At 42.0% G+C, this 14,142-nt stretch overlaps 1 protein-coding gene across 1 annotated transcript in view; it reads right to left on the bottom strand.

The window, feature by feature from the left end:
* Positions 1–14,142, bottom strand: part of COL22A1 (collagen type XXII alpha 1 chain) — a 228,141-nt gene that overhangs the window by 128,588 nt on the left and 85,411 nt on the right. The window contains exons 5-10 of the mRNA XM_072034280.1: positions 13,107–13,218; positions 5,048–5,171; positions 3,117–3,392; positions 1,984–2,064; positions 1,278–1,391; positions 676–720 (exon numbers count right to left, since the gene is read on the bottom strand). Of these exons, the coding sequence (XP_071890381.1) occupies positions 676–720; positions 1,278–1,391; positions 1,984–2,064; positions 3,117–3,392; positions 5,048–5,171; positions 13,107–13,218 (752 nt within the window). The remainder of the gene's footprint in view (positions 1–675; positions 721–1,277; positions 1,392–1,983; positions 2,065–3,116; positions 3,393–5,047; positions 5,172–13,106; positions 13,219–14,142) is intronic.

Here is a 14,142-nt window from a genome sequence, read left to right as displayed (position 1 = left end):
TGTTTCACAGCTCGAACTAGAGCCATGCAAGAAGGAGAATGGCTGCGTGTTGAATGTGCACAACACACACACATCAAAGAAGCTTGCAGAACATGCAGGATAATATAGAGGTTGCACTGTGAAACTTGAAGCAGCCATCACAACCATTCTCCTACCCTGTTATCTAGGAAGAAGAGTACTAAGGAAAGTGGCCTGTATTTAACATCAGCTCATGACTAAAACACGCTCGTTAATAACAGATTGTGGCTAATCCCTTGCCCCATTCTCAGGAGATATTGTAGAGAGTGACTGGGAGGCTGCTACCTAACCTACAGCTATCTAGTGCTGCTGAGCAAGGCTCAGCACAGAAGGGTTTCCAGGTGACTCATCATGAAAGCTGTGCATGACCCAGTGAAAAATAGGAGTTTGCAAAAAACATCAGTTTAGAACCTATGTGAAAAGATTTTGGAACACATTTATTCTCAAGTGGCAACAGAGGCTCAAATGCAAGCCTAGAGCAAAGCTACGAGTCAGGCAGAGTCCCCAGCACTCCAAGGTCATTGAAAAGTATCTGAACTAAGTGATACATCAAATTGATCCTTATTTCTCAAAATCTTCAACTCCTCTATTTACTCTGAAACTGCCTTTTTTTGTTGTTGGCTTTATCAGATAGATGAACCAGCACATCTTACTGACCTTTTGGCCTTTAGGACCTTCAGGGCCGATTGGGCCTCTCTCACCCTAAAGAAAAAAACATGATTAGTCAGATGGATCTTGCCATTATACAACAAAGGGACCCAATCCCACAGTCAGTGAGAACAACAGAAAGGTTTTCTGGTTTTAGTGGACAGCAGGCTAAAAGTGACAGGTCTTCACAAGCAGTGACAGTGAAGTTGGCTGCTCAGAGGTCCCAGTCACAGCCAATACAAGCATTATATGATTTTTAAAAGGTATGAGATCTTTCTCAGGGTGGCTATCTTTATTTCCAGAATTTCTTGCTGCTCAACTGAAAAACGATGCACAAGATTGGGGTGGATAAAAATAACCACTTTGTTTTCCAAGGTTGCTTTCAAGACTATCAGCATGATCAAAACTGAATTAAATAAAGATAAAACACCTGGGAAGATTGCCATTACCTCTATAGACATCACACCATCTGGTTCTTTCTGTGAAATGCTTACCACCACTAGGTCTCCAAGCACTTCACAAACATGGTGTTTCTTACAACTCACTTGCATGGTATCATTATTTACAAACCCATCCAACATACCAGAAAAAAAAACGCACTCTACACTCACCTTTTCTCCAGCAGAACAGGAGCAATTGACGGTCTTGAGGTGGGCAACTTGCTCGCTGCCAACAGTGGGCTTCACTTCCACGGGAGGTGCTTCTGTCAGGACCGTGACCTGGCACTGCACCCAAACACTCAAGGTCATGATGAAGACTTTGATGCTAGAAAACTTTCTCTTCCACCCACTTTAGAGAAACCATATAGGCATTACTGCACAGCTAAATATGTTAGGAATGAAATCCCACAAAAGCCATTCATTCAAGCAATGGGAGAAAATGTGGCAAAATGAACAATGAATCTCTTTAACCAGGATCGAGAGGAGAAGAGTGAAAGGGGAGTGGAAGTGACTACTGAGAGCTGGGCACAGGAAACTAAGCAGCAACTGGCACTGTGTTAGCTCTCCCCATATAAAACCAGTGGGATTCATGCTGAATATTTCATGCTGAATTTCTGTTGTTCCATCATCACTTCAGGGTTTTGTTTCCCATGACAGTTTGACAGGGAAAAAGTGACTTGGAAACTTCAAATTCCTCATACTCATCCCTTTACAGTTCTCTTCTGGCACTGCTACTTTACCAATTATATAGCTAGGTTTGATTCACCATCATTATAAAAATGATAAACCCACACTGTCATATATTTCCTGGTTTGTGTAATAGATTTCAATGAAGAGTGTTCATGTGAAAATGAATTAATGACAAAAAGAAGCTTACTGGTCCAGAGGGAATGTCACAGCAGGTCTCCAGCTCAGCATGCCGAGAATCACAGTAAATAACCATCCGCTGAAGATCAAACTGGAAGACAAAGTGAGGCAATAGTCTCAGAGACAGTGAATTATTAAAGACCACATGTCCTTTTGTTTGGATACACACAGTGCAGATGAATGCAAATAAAAACCAGATGGGGCTAAATTCATGGCGATTCTGTGACTCCCGTAGTCAATCTCTCTCTTTCTCTCTCAATAACAGACCAATATCTCAGCATTCTTCAAGAGTGCTGTGTTAATGAGCCCCTGAATACGCCTATTAGCTCTGTGATGCAGGTTTTAATACAATAAGGAGCTCTGCTAATCGCTGTGTCCTGGCCAAATTCCTGTCTGGGAAGACATATTTTGCCCACCTATATCCTTCCTAGAATTTCATCTAGACATAAGGTTTGTTTTTCTCCTGTTGCGCCTTGCATCTTCTGACCATTTACCCCTGTGTGAGAAATGCTATTAGCACACTTAATATGCACATCCCATCCTTGTTGTGCAGCAAAGAAAGATTACCTAAGCCTCAAACCACCCATCATGCTTAAGTTATACCAGGTTAATGCAGCAACCAGACCAATGTGCAGGTCTAACCTTAAGTTCAATTAGAGCAAGAGCCATTTAATATCAGCTTTATTTTCCAAGGAACAGAGACTATGTTGTGACTCTACTTAGTAAACAGGATTTCTTTTTTTTCCCCATCCCTTGCTGTCACAGGTGGAAACCTTCTTAAGGCCAGACTGGACAGAAAAACATCTTTATGTGTGTAGCTCAGTACTTATTTCGATCATATTTATGGATGATTTTGTCTCTGATCTTAACTCTTGTGTATCCTGGGACTAGACAGAAGGATGAAATACATTTCTCATTTTTAATCCCTTTTACATAGATATTGACAATCTCGCATAAAAAGGCCACAAATCTTACACGCGATGAAATGCCAATCTGTTTTAGCTGTGCAACACAGGTAATATTTCAGTTAGGCTGCTTTAGGATAAGGGTCATTTACAACAAAAACGCCCCAAAATACAATCACATGCTGCAAGCCCAGCACTGAAAGTCACACCAGTTCTACTCGATACACGCAGTACTTACATCAATGGGGACACTATCGTACAAACGTTTGCCAATCACAGTCTTTCCCTGAATGTCAATATTTTCCCTGTCTTCAATAGGCAGCATCTGCACCAGCTTGCAGTCTATGTACAGCGAGACAGCTGTTGACTGAATGCTGAGGGCAATCTTGTGCCAGCTGCGGTCAAAGAGATCACTGACTCGTGCGCTGCGGAAAACCACTCTCACGGCATCTTTGGTGAGCCCAACGGCATTGTACTCCACGGCTTTGTTCTCTCCGTCCAGACGGATTGAGACCTGAAAACAGACAGAGGTGATTTTGCCATTAGGTGTACAGCCTCCTCGTTCCTCCTGCCTGCTTTCCATTGCAACTGACACCCCAAAGACAGGGATTTGGTTACAAGCTGATGCAAAGAGCAGAGGATGTTCTTTTGGATGAGATATGAAGTTGGATAGGGAGCCTATACCTGTTCTAGTGAACAGACAGGGCAGGGCACAGGCTTGAGCACAAACCCTTGACCATCCAAAGTCTCTCCTCATGAGAACGCTCCCTGGTATGGTTTCATCCCATGCCACCATAATGCCTCCCTGGCAATGCTTGGGCATGGTTGGGTGCTAGCACATGTCAGAGACATTTCCCCAAAGGTATACAGACAAAGCTGAGCCTGTTTTGGATCCCTTTACCCTGTGCAATCCTCCACTACTTCCCAGCAGGCTCTGTGCTCTTTAGTCTCCCTCACATGTCCTCAACCATCCCACAGGGCATGGACAAATACCTCATTTCCTGATATGCAAACAGTCTGCTCCGCTGTAGCATTACAGATTATTCAAGACACTTTGAACTGAAGACGAAAACACACAATAATGATTATGCCTCGGGCTCTGAGGAGACCTAGGACCATGTTATTACACAGTGTGGACACAGACAAGCTGTGCAACTTGAAGTCAGTACTGAAGACTGGTTCCTGGCCTAAATCATTTAATTAGAAATAAAAGAGACAATGCCTAGTGATGGAGGAAAGCTAGAAGTTAAAGGATAGACAGCCTCAAATGTCTTCCTTTCAGAGTAAAATTATCAAGTGTAACACATAAAAAATGAAGTCCCAGGTGACCACTCTTAGGCAAAGCATTTTCAAATGAGTGAAAACAAAATTCCATTTTAATCTTGTATTAAATCACACCACTCCACTTGATCACTGCAGAATCAATACCTCACCATTGATTCCCTCCATCTTTCTTCCTTTACATGTCTCTGCCTTTCTCTCCACAAGCCATTCCTAGCAACATTGTGCTACATATACCCCATGTTGCAAGCTACGGAGTAGGTAAACATAGGCTTTTGAAGACGTTATACTCTTAGCTCATTTAAAAATTGATTTTCTCTTTTATCAAAGACAGACAGTTACTGGCAAGCAGCAGGGAATGGAGCAGAGCTCAGAGCCTGGGGAAGCAGTGGTGCATCCATGAACTGCAAAGCTGAAAGGAGTTTGGCCACATTGGCACCAAACTGTGCCTGATGGAAGCAACACAGGGTAGGCTGCCTCCAAACCTGACACATCTCCATGCAGCTGGGTACCATGCTGGCTAGAAATGCCATCTCAGATCAGTGCTGGTTTAGAAGTGTGAGCTGTCTGTAAACTAAGCAGGTACACAAACACTTAGTGGCCAAAGTTCAAGAGACTGTGCATGAAACAAGGCTCATGAGGCTCTAAGAACACTTTTGGCACCACAATTGAAGGCGCTTTTGAAAATATTACTGAGAATCTTGAGTTCTTTTTTCTCTCTCCATCTACACAGTTCAGGTTTTCAGCTGTCTCCAACAAAACATACAACCCTGAAAAACATACAGCCCAACCAAACCATCTCCTGCTGAAGCACACTCAAATCTCTAAGCTTAGTATAATACTAAGAATGCTAGATTGGAAAAGACAGCCAACCTTAGGGTCTCATACCTGTGGTATGCCGTACTTGTCAATAATCTGCCAAATATACCAGTCTTCTTTTCTGGAAGCCTTCCGGAATTTGAAGGTAGTTACAAAGGCATATTCATCAGGCAGACCTTGTGGGAATACATCCCTGGCATGGGGAGGGAAAAAGAGAGCAATGTATCAGGCTTAGCAGTGTAGAGCAGAATTTCTAAAAACTCTGCATGTCCCAACAATGCTTCCCAAAAGTATCATGTCGTTCCCACAAAATCTGCTGTATTTGGCAGCTTAAAAAAGATGAACATGAGTTTGTGCCCTCCAGGTGGTTCTGTCCTTGAGGAGCCCTTCTCCATTCCAACAATGAAGCTCTCAGGTTAAATAAGGAACAGCGAAAAGCTTCAGTCTCAGATTCATCATGTCAAAGCAATTGATTTTCACCTGATGATTCAGTTCATGCATGCAGCAAATCGTCCTGTTCTTCTCTAGATGCACTGGAGACCTCTGAAATCTGACAGTGGGCAGGCATGCTTGAAATCCTCTATAAATGTACCAAATTATAGTAACAAATATTGTGATACTTCCCCCAAAATAGGCACTACACCTCATTCCTGCCCAAGGATATTTTCCTTGGCTGGCGGCCTGGGAGAACAGAACCTTCTCAAATCACACTTTACAAGTACCTTAGGCAGAAATTTGTTCATTGTGACACCATGGTCCATGCATAAGTCTGAATTAAACAAAACCAGCACTGTTTGACTCAACCCCAACATAAGAACATACCAGAAATGAGCTGGACAGAAGGGATAATTAACCCAAAATCACAATTTTTTGTCACTAGGCATAAATGGACATCTAGGAATGAGGATGAATGGAACAAACATGCTCTCCCTCCCTCCAACTCTTTAGGATTTCTCTTTATGCTCTCTTTATAACAGTGCAACACAATGAACCAATTATTTTTCTATTTTTTTATTACATTCATGATTTTGCAAACTTTACTTATATTGCCTCTAAGCTATCTCTTTTCCCAGTTGAATAGTCCCAGCTAACTTCATTGTTCCTAATGCCCAGGACAGCCTGCTCCTCTGATTACTCCTAAATAGGCCCTTCCTAAATATCATGTCTTTGCTTCTGGACATCTGAGCAGTCAGGCATAAGCACCCATTAAAAAAAAAAAAAAAAAAAGACAACAGCAGCAGTTAATAAAGAGCAAAAGAGCAAAACAGTGAAGAGAGTACTCTTAAAGAATACTGAATACTCAACACAGTCCATTGCTATGCAGACACTGGCACGGTTAACCCAACGGCATGCAAAGCTAGAAGTTGTTACTGGACTTTAAGGCAAAAGTCTCATCTTCAGCATTTCCAGAATGTGTTGTTTTACATTTACAGCAAAAGTTGAAGGCCAAAATATTCAATCATCATTTAGTCAGTGCTTTGAATTTCTTGTATTTTTAGCCAAGTTTAAATTTCAGAATAAGTATTACTGTGATTTTTTTTCCACTGCTGTAGTTTTTGCTATATAAAAAGCCCATGGAGACTATGCATCATTATAAGCTGGTCTTCCCACTGGGGGCAAAGGCACCTTCTGGAGTCTTCCAGCACAAGAGAAAACTAAACCAGCTCCTTCCCTTTGGAGAGCAGACAAGGCTGTCTTATTTCTCAGTAATAGGCATTCATGAACCATCCTTCCCTGGTCACAGATCCACCTCATGCCAGCATCGATCTCCCCTGTGGTGCACAAAATAACCAGACATTCCCCTCCCTTCACGATGAAACAAGAAGCCTGTCAGTTGTCACATGGCAGAGCTGCCATGGAGAATAAAACTGGCATGACTGGGCACTGAAAACCACCAAGAAAAACTAGGGGATATTTGGCAAGAAGGAGCCAAGTTGGTCACATCAGCCCTCCCGAGAGGGCACCCAGCCAGGTCTCTTGAACTGTTGACATGCCCTGGTACAAATTTCCTGTCAAATGGCTTTGGACACTCATTGTCTCCGTGTTTGTCAAAGAAGAACCATTGCTTGGCTTTTAAAATCATTGACAGATCAAGAAACTTCAGCAAGGTAGAAGATTGACAGCTAAAAATGCTTTTCTTATCACTGCATCCTCTTGAACATTTCCACATGAGAGTGCAGTTTGTATGGAAATTTCCCTGTGGCTCAGCTCCTAAACCTCTGCTGTTTCAGAATAGATGCCCAGTGCATTTAACTTAACTCACTCCTTACCACCTACCTTCATCATCACAGCCAGGTTTAGTGGGCTGCATCCCCACCCAGATTTTCAGGACTCTGGTTTGCCTTTTGGGCACAAGAGAACCCTACTGACTTATTTTTCTGGCTACACCCCACCACCAACTCTAACCTCATCCTGAATGAAAGCAAAGCAGAAAAATGGTTTCTCAGTTAATCCCCGGGTGGCACAAGGTGGCAGAGTTACAGGTCTGGGGATGCTTAGCTGTCCTGGTCCATAACACGTTTGCTGTTATCACATCAACAGCAGCTTGACTCTTGCTTTCTGTGCTGCCTTTCCTTGTTGCTTTTACAACTCCATGTATACAGGCGTGCTTCGTTCCTAGTACAAATTAAAGGCAGTGTCTGTAACTGTGGCATCGCTGCTTTGCTGAGCAGGTAGGTATACGAGCATGTGGTTGAAGTTAATCCCTTGTGATGATATCGTGTTTGGCCTGACAGCCTACAACCAAACCTGGAAGAGCTGATTGCTGGCCTCTGAGCTCAGACAGTCTCTCTGGATACTTCTGATCTGGAAACAGGAATATCACCATGCAAGCTTAAATTCAGAAAAAAAAGGTTTTCAGATGCTTAATACCCACAGAAATAACTGAGAATTAGGTACCTAAATATCCTTGTGAGTCTGGCCACACATCGTCACACAGAGGCTGACAAATGGTCCATTGGGTTGACTTACACTGATAGAAAGCTATAATGACCTATTACCTGTCAACCTCAACTGATTTTTTAAGGTGCTGAAGAACTGACTGCAAGTACCAGACAGAAAAAGGCTCCCTGCCAAAAGCAAACCTAAAAACGCTCATTGCTCTGAAGATATGATAAAAGCTATTTCTCAAGTCCTTGGTCCTTGCATCTTTTACAGAGAGGCATTACTGCATAAATAACAGCACCTCTGTTTATGAGCTTTCATTTCTTTCCTCACTAAAAAGTGATCTCCATCTAAAAGCCCAGCTTTACTTAGGAATCCAAGGGCAGGAATTGCTGTCCCTAGGTATGTTTTACTTCCTTCTCTCACTCAAGGCTGAATTGAACTGATGATCCATATTATGGAGCTTTGCTGGATGGCTGGTACCTACAGGGAGCTCTCTGCCGGCTCCTTGGTCTATAACTCTGACAACAGGATGGATTGCAGAAGAGCTCATTATAAAACTCCAAGACATGGGAATCCTCTGGTGCTGCAGGTCGGTCTAAGAGTTAATTAACCCATCACCAAGTTCAGGTAAATCACAACTTCTACAAAGAAAAGATGATAATGACCAGGCAGGAGACTCTCTTAGCCATTTTCCATTTACACGATATATCCTCCTTCTTACATGTTTTTGTTTGGTGTAAGAGCCTACATCTGTAACAATCAGAGTGATATCCTACATCTATAACAATAATACAGTGGAGAAAAATAAGATTATCAGTTCTCATTTCAGACATGGAATGTAATGGTTATTAATAAGGTGTTTGCATTTGGTGAGGAAGGGACATAATGAATACGCCTAGAAAGTCTGACCATTTTCACCTCAACTAAAAACCACTAACCACTAAGTAGGAAGAGGAGGATGAGAAGCAGAAGAAGAGGGGGAAGGGAAGGGAAGGGAAGGGAAGGGAAGGGAAGGGAAGGGAAGGGAAGGGAAGGGAAGGGAAGGGAAGGGAAGGGAAGGGAAGGGAAGGGAAGGGAAGGGAAGGGAAGGGAAGGGAAGGGAAGGGAAGGGAAGGGAAGGGAAGGGAAGGGAAGGGAAGGGAAGGGAAGGGAAGGGAAGGGAAGGGAAGGGAAGGGAAGGGAAGGGAAGGGAAGGGAAGGGAAAGGGGAGCTACAGCAGGCTATTCCAGACAGGAACAGCCAGCCAAGCATCAAGAAGTTCTGTGAGGTGGCAACTGGGATAAGAACCAAGCCAGGCTAGAGCCAGATCAGGCATAAGGAGACTGAGGGATATACATTGCAGAAGGAAGCCTTTGGAGTTAGAACCAGAAGAAATAAACAGAGGAGAGAATGGGATAGTGAGCCAAAATCTTGTCATTAGCCAAGACAACCGTGAAGAGAAACATGCCTGAATAAACCAAACCCAAAATCTGGGGCACAGAGGAGCCATGAGCAAACAGCAGCAGAGCCCCAGCGACCTGAGCTGTGGGGAGAAGCACTAGCACTAGACTAGTCCTCAGGCAGCTAGAGAGATCTGCCAGTCCCGCAGTGCCCAGGACACAGATTGCATCCTGTCTGTTGCATTTGATCACTCGCAGGGTGCCTCACTATGAACGGGAAGAAAGTTCATGGGTGTAGGCTCCAGATCGGAAGACGAATAGGCACATTTCCCATGCAACTAAGCTGGCACTTTGTAAAAGTACGAGTGTTTATATAAAATGATACAAATCCTTTAAGCAGATAATAAAGTGAATTAAATATATTACTTGGTTAACGATTTTGTTTCTAATTATGAGATGTAGCTATCAGTTGCTAAATGTTGCTTGAGGTTATCTGCAAGACAGGACAGATGTTTTTGTTTTGTTTATTATTCCAGTTATCGGTTTTGTTCAGCCTTATGAGATTTCATTTTCTGTGAGCAATGACCCTATATGCACCATCTCTGAATCCTGACATCCAACAAGTAAAATGAACCAAATATGCAGACACCTTCCGCAGTGACATATCCATTTGGTTTCATTCCCAAACCACAGGAGTATGGAAGTTAAAATGCAAAAGGCTGAAAACAGAAAAAAAAATCTTCCTTAGTTCTATGTTTCTGTTAATCATTTAAAAGGAAGCTTAGTCATTTCAATGTACTAATTTAGGATACTTTACTCCCAATTGGCAAAATAGACAATTGGAAAGAAAAAAAAAAAAAAAAAAGACTGGGCAAAAATATCCTACTTATTTTAAAAACAACATGAACAAATAAATGGATGCAATCTGAGCAGATGGAAAGTCATCATAACTGGTTGGTCTGGCTTTGCTTCCTCAGCTTTTCTGGGAGAACATCAACAGCAAAAACAAGAACAAAGTGCTTCAGCTCTTAATTTCTAAAAGCAGTGCAAATGGACAGCTCTTTATAATCCATGGTAAGTTGTTCCAGAGGGTAAATGCATTCATTAAAAGTGTGCATTTCTTCCAAGCTGTTTTTTGATGATGTTAATAGGCAGGCACTGACTTTCAATCTACCACTATCCGTTGCACCAAAGACTCTCTACTAACCTTTCATTCCCCAAAGGTGCTTGTACATGTAAGTGGTGATCACCCCAGTTGTTAACTTCTTCTTAACTTTACCTGACTGTATTGTGCTCGTGTTTCTTACTATTAGACTTGCTTCCTGATTCTTTAACCTTCCATTCATTTCATTCTTTATTGAATTATGGACACAAAGACTGGACAAAGAAGTGATGACAGAGTTCCTCGTAACGGAGATAGTTAGCCCATACTTGCAAGTTCCTGCTTATACACCTGAGGATTGCATTAGTCCTGTTTCCCTGAGCTCCAGTTCAGTAGATCAAGACTGCCAGAATTTCTTTAGTAGAAGCTGCAGTTCCCTACAGCAAGGGCTACCTTCTACACAGGCCCTGATGGTAACTCTCTCCAGTGATAGAGTACACGACTGCTTGTTATTACAAGCCACAGCAAGCAAGGATTGTGCCCACAAGCTGCTGTAAGACAAAAAAAAAAAAAAAAAAAAAAAAAAAAGGTTTATTTCCTTCCCTGCACACACCAGCGATGTATACACTACTTGTCAAGACAAAGATGCCTTAGTTTGTTGGCCGTCTTCCAGATGATGAATTTACATGCCCTGAGACTAGACATCATTCATGGGCATTAGAGCAAACAGTTTTCCATTCAATATACCATTTTTGGACTTTTTTTTTAAGACTCTTTATGTTGTGTTTATATAGAGAAAGAAGGAGAGGAGAGAAGAGCAAATCAATCCAGGTGGGCTACAAGATTAACATATATTGTGAAATCAAGCAAATGCAAGTCACGGGACAATCTCAAAGATGCAATGAGCTAAATAGAAGAGCCAAAACTGAAAACAAACAATCAACAACGTGAAAAATCCAACAAAAACAACAAAAAACAGCCTTCATCTGTAAGAAGGAAAAGAATTACCATCGATTTTTTAAGCTGAAGTTCAAACCAGCAGAGTGAAATTTACTGCAAAGATGTTAATGATGACAATTCAATCTATGGCTTGTGGTTACTCAGTGAAATTATGCACTCACTCTTTTCAAGGCTAATGCTAGCACAACTCAAATGACAATCCAAAGAGAAAACAGTCTGATAGCCTACGACACAACTGGCAGCCTCAGGTTATAAAAGGCTCCAAGGACCAAACTGATGGTGACACAGGATTAAAAACTGCTCCTTCTTCTACGAGGCCAAAAACCTTATTAGCTAACTGATAATATCTACTACGAAGTGGTCTCTTGCAATTAACAAATATATTTTAATGTATTCTGAACTGCAGCTTTCACCAGAAAACCCGCTTGAACTCAGAAAATCACCATCATTACAGAATTCACAGTGAGGGGAGTTACTTTGGTAATTTTTAGAAGAAAAATGTTAGAAGATACACTACAGTGCCACAAATGACATTCAGATTATGAAGTGTATTATTTGCTAATATTTCTAAAAATATCTGAAATACTATGGTGTAAATGATCCTGTAGACAGTTTTACATTGTCTCTACAGGACTTAATGAAAAAAATACTCAGTATCTTCTAAAAACCAAAAAGGGACTGCAAATATGTTCCAGGTTGCCTGAACTTCAGTTCCTTATGGTCAGAACAATTCCACAACTGTTAGACATTGTATTAGTCTGTCATTATCTTCGCTTTGGAATTAATTTTCACCTTACATATGTGGCAAAAGGACAGAGGAGCAAAAGACAGCAGGAGTTTCTTCCAATTACATAGAGTTAGTTCACGGAGCTTTTCGGATCCCAGAAACTACTGGACTACTCCAAGATCTATTTTCTTAAAACTCGAGAAATCTTAAACATTTACTTTTTACCTAAGAAAACTTAAATCTTTACTTTTTCCACTTAAAACACTTTTGTCAAACTGAGCTCCATGCCTCCCTGCTGCTCTCACACACAGTGCAATTCCTCCTCCTCCTCACTGCCCCAACACAACCTTCCTGAAGATCTGGTGTCACCATGGAGGGTGAGCTATCCCACCTCGTCTCTGCGATCCCAAGGAGATCAAAGCCCTGCTCACTGGATCTCTACTCTGTGAGCATTCAGATCAAGAGCTGCACCTCCGTTTGTGCCCAGGATGTAGAAGATGCAAGAACCTCTTGGAGACAGACACACAGATTGTAACCCACATCTCCCATCTGCCCATGATGCCAACAGGGGAAGAAGCTCAGACCTCTGTGGGGACAAGTCTCACATCCCCAGCTGCATCCATGAGATAGAAGACATGAGCCTGTGCCCTTTGCAGAGAAAGAAAACCAGGTCACGACCTGCACTTCCAGTTCAAGATGGTTGGACTTGACAGTCTTGAAAGTCTCTTCCGGCCTAGATGATTCTGTGATTCTGTATCTCAACAGGAGAGCTACCAAATATTCCTTTTAGAGTCTATTTACTAGGCCCTAAATTATTTTGTGATTTTCTTAATACTGCTCCTCACAGCCATTGAGATACACTGTGACCGGCTCATTGTCTACCAGCATGGAGCCTCAAGTTGGTACAGAGGATCCCAAGCACCTTTTATAAATTCTGAGCCAGCGGGACTGAAAGAGCTGATCAAAGCAGCAGAATATCTGTAGGTACTAGGTACTTCACAATAAACCTAGAGGAACCAAACAACAAAAATCAGAGTCTCAGACAAAAATACAGTGAAGGACCAGGGTACTCACTCAGTTTTCTGAACAACAGGAAAACTTCCAAGTCGCACATAAGAGCTCTGAATTCCATTTTCTTTCATTCCAAAGATCTGTTTCACGCTGAACGAATCCATCAGGTCAAATCCTGTCCATATCAGAAGTACAAATACAAGGCATTGATCAGGCTGCTATATACACAAAGGGGAGCAGTGGGGAATGTCTATAACCATACTTAGGTTATCTTAGCCCACAGATGTAGCACTTCAGAGATTAACCTTGTTGCTGGGAAAAGCCAGAACAAAATTCTCATGTGGCCTAATCTGCTTAGCCCAAAATCTCAAAACCAAGCTCAGAGTCAAAATGTAACAAGTCTTTGAGAAATTAAAATAAAGTTCTCCAGAAATCAACAGTTATTGTTTGCATTGCCACAGCACCTTGAAAATACTATATAATTCATTAATCCCTGTAAAGTCTAAGATAAGGTTGAAAAATGCACGTGTGCAAACTGTAATACTTATTGAAAATTGCTAGTCCAAGACACTTGTCTGCATACACTTTTCTAATAGTTTTAATACAACCTAGTCCAATTAACTGATCATTACTATGAGTGGTTAATCTGGACTGCTGACACATGTGTCAAGCTTCTGACTTTGTTCTGACAAGGCTTATTAGCTCAAGCTCAAGCTGTTCATGTGGGTCTATGCATCTCTAGCATCAATGTCCTCCCAGCCACAAAGAGCCCATGCTTTCGTGACACAGTCCCAGGTACTAAACCCTGCCAAGGACAGAGTGAGTACAACTGTGCCTTGATCCTGAATGTATCTAGATCCTGGAGCTGCAGTGCTCTGCGGATTCAACTATCCTGAATTTACCTCCAAACTACCTCCACAGAATGCACATCCAAACTATTAGCTGCTCCCAGAACCAGACACACTGTGGAGTTAGAGGCAAAGACAGTGCAAAAGCCAGGCCAAGAGTGACTTAGGAAAGACTGAAGATTGGAACAGCTTGCCCAGAGGTTGTGTTGTCTCCCTCCTTGTAGATCCCCAAAAGCTTCCTGGACATAGTC

Source organism: Anas platyrhynchos, chromosome 2, assembly GCF_047663525.1.
Source record: "Anas platyrhynchos isolate ZD024472 breed Pekin duck chromosome 2, IASCAAS_PekinDuck_T2T, whole genome shotgun sequence".
Lineage (NCBI taxonomy): Eukaryota > Metazoa > Chordata > Aves > Anseriformes > Anatidae > Anas > Anas platyrhynchos.
Note: the sequence above shows the minus strand (reverse complement) of the source record. Positions and strands in the feature narration are given on the sequence as shown.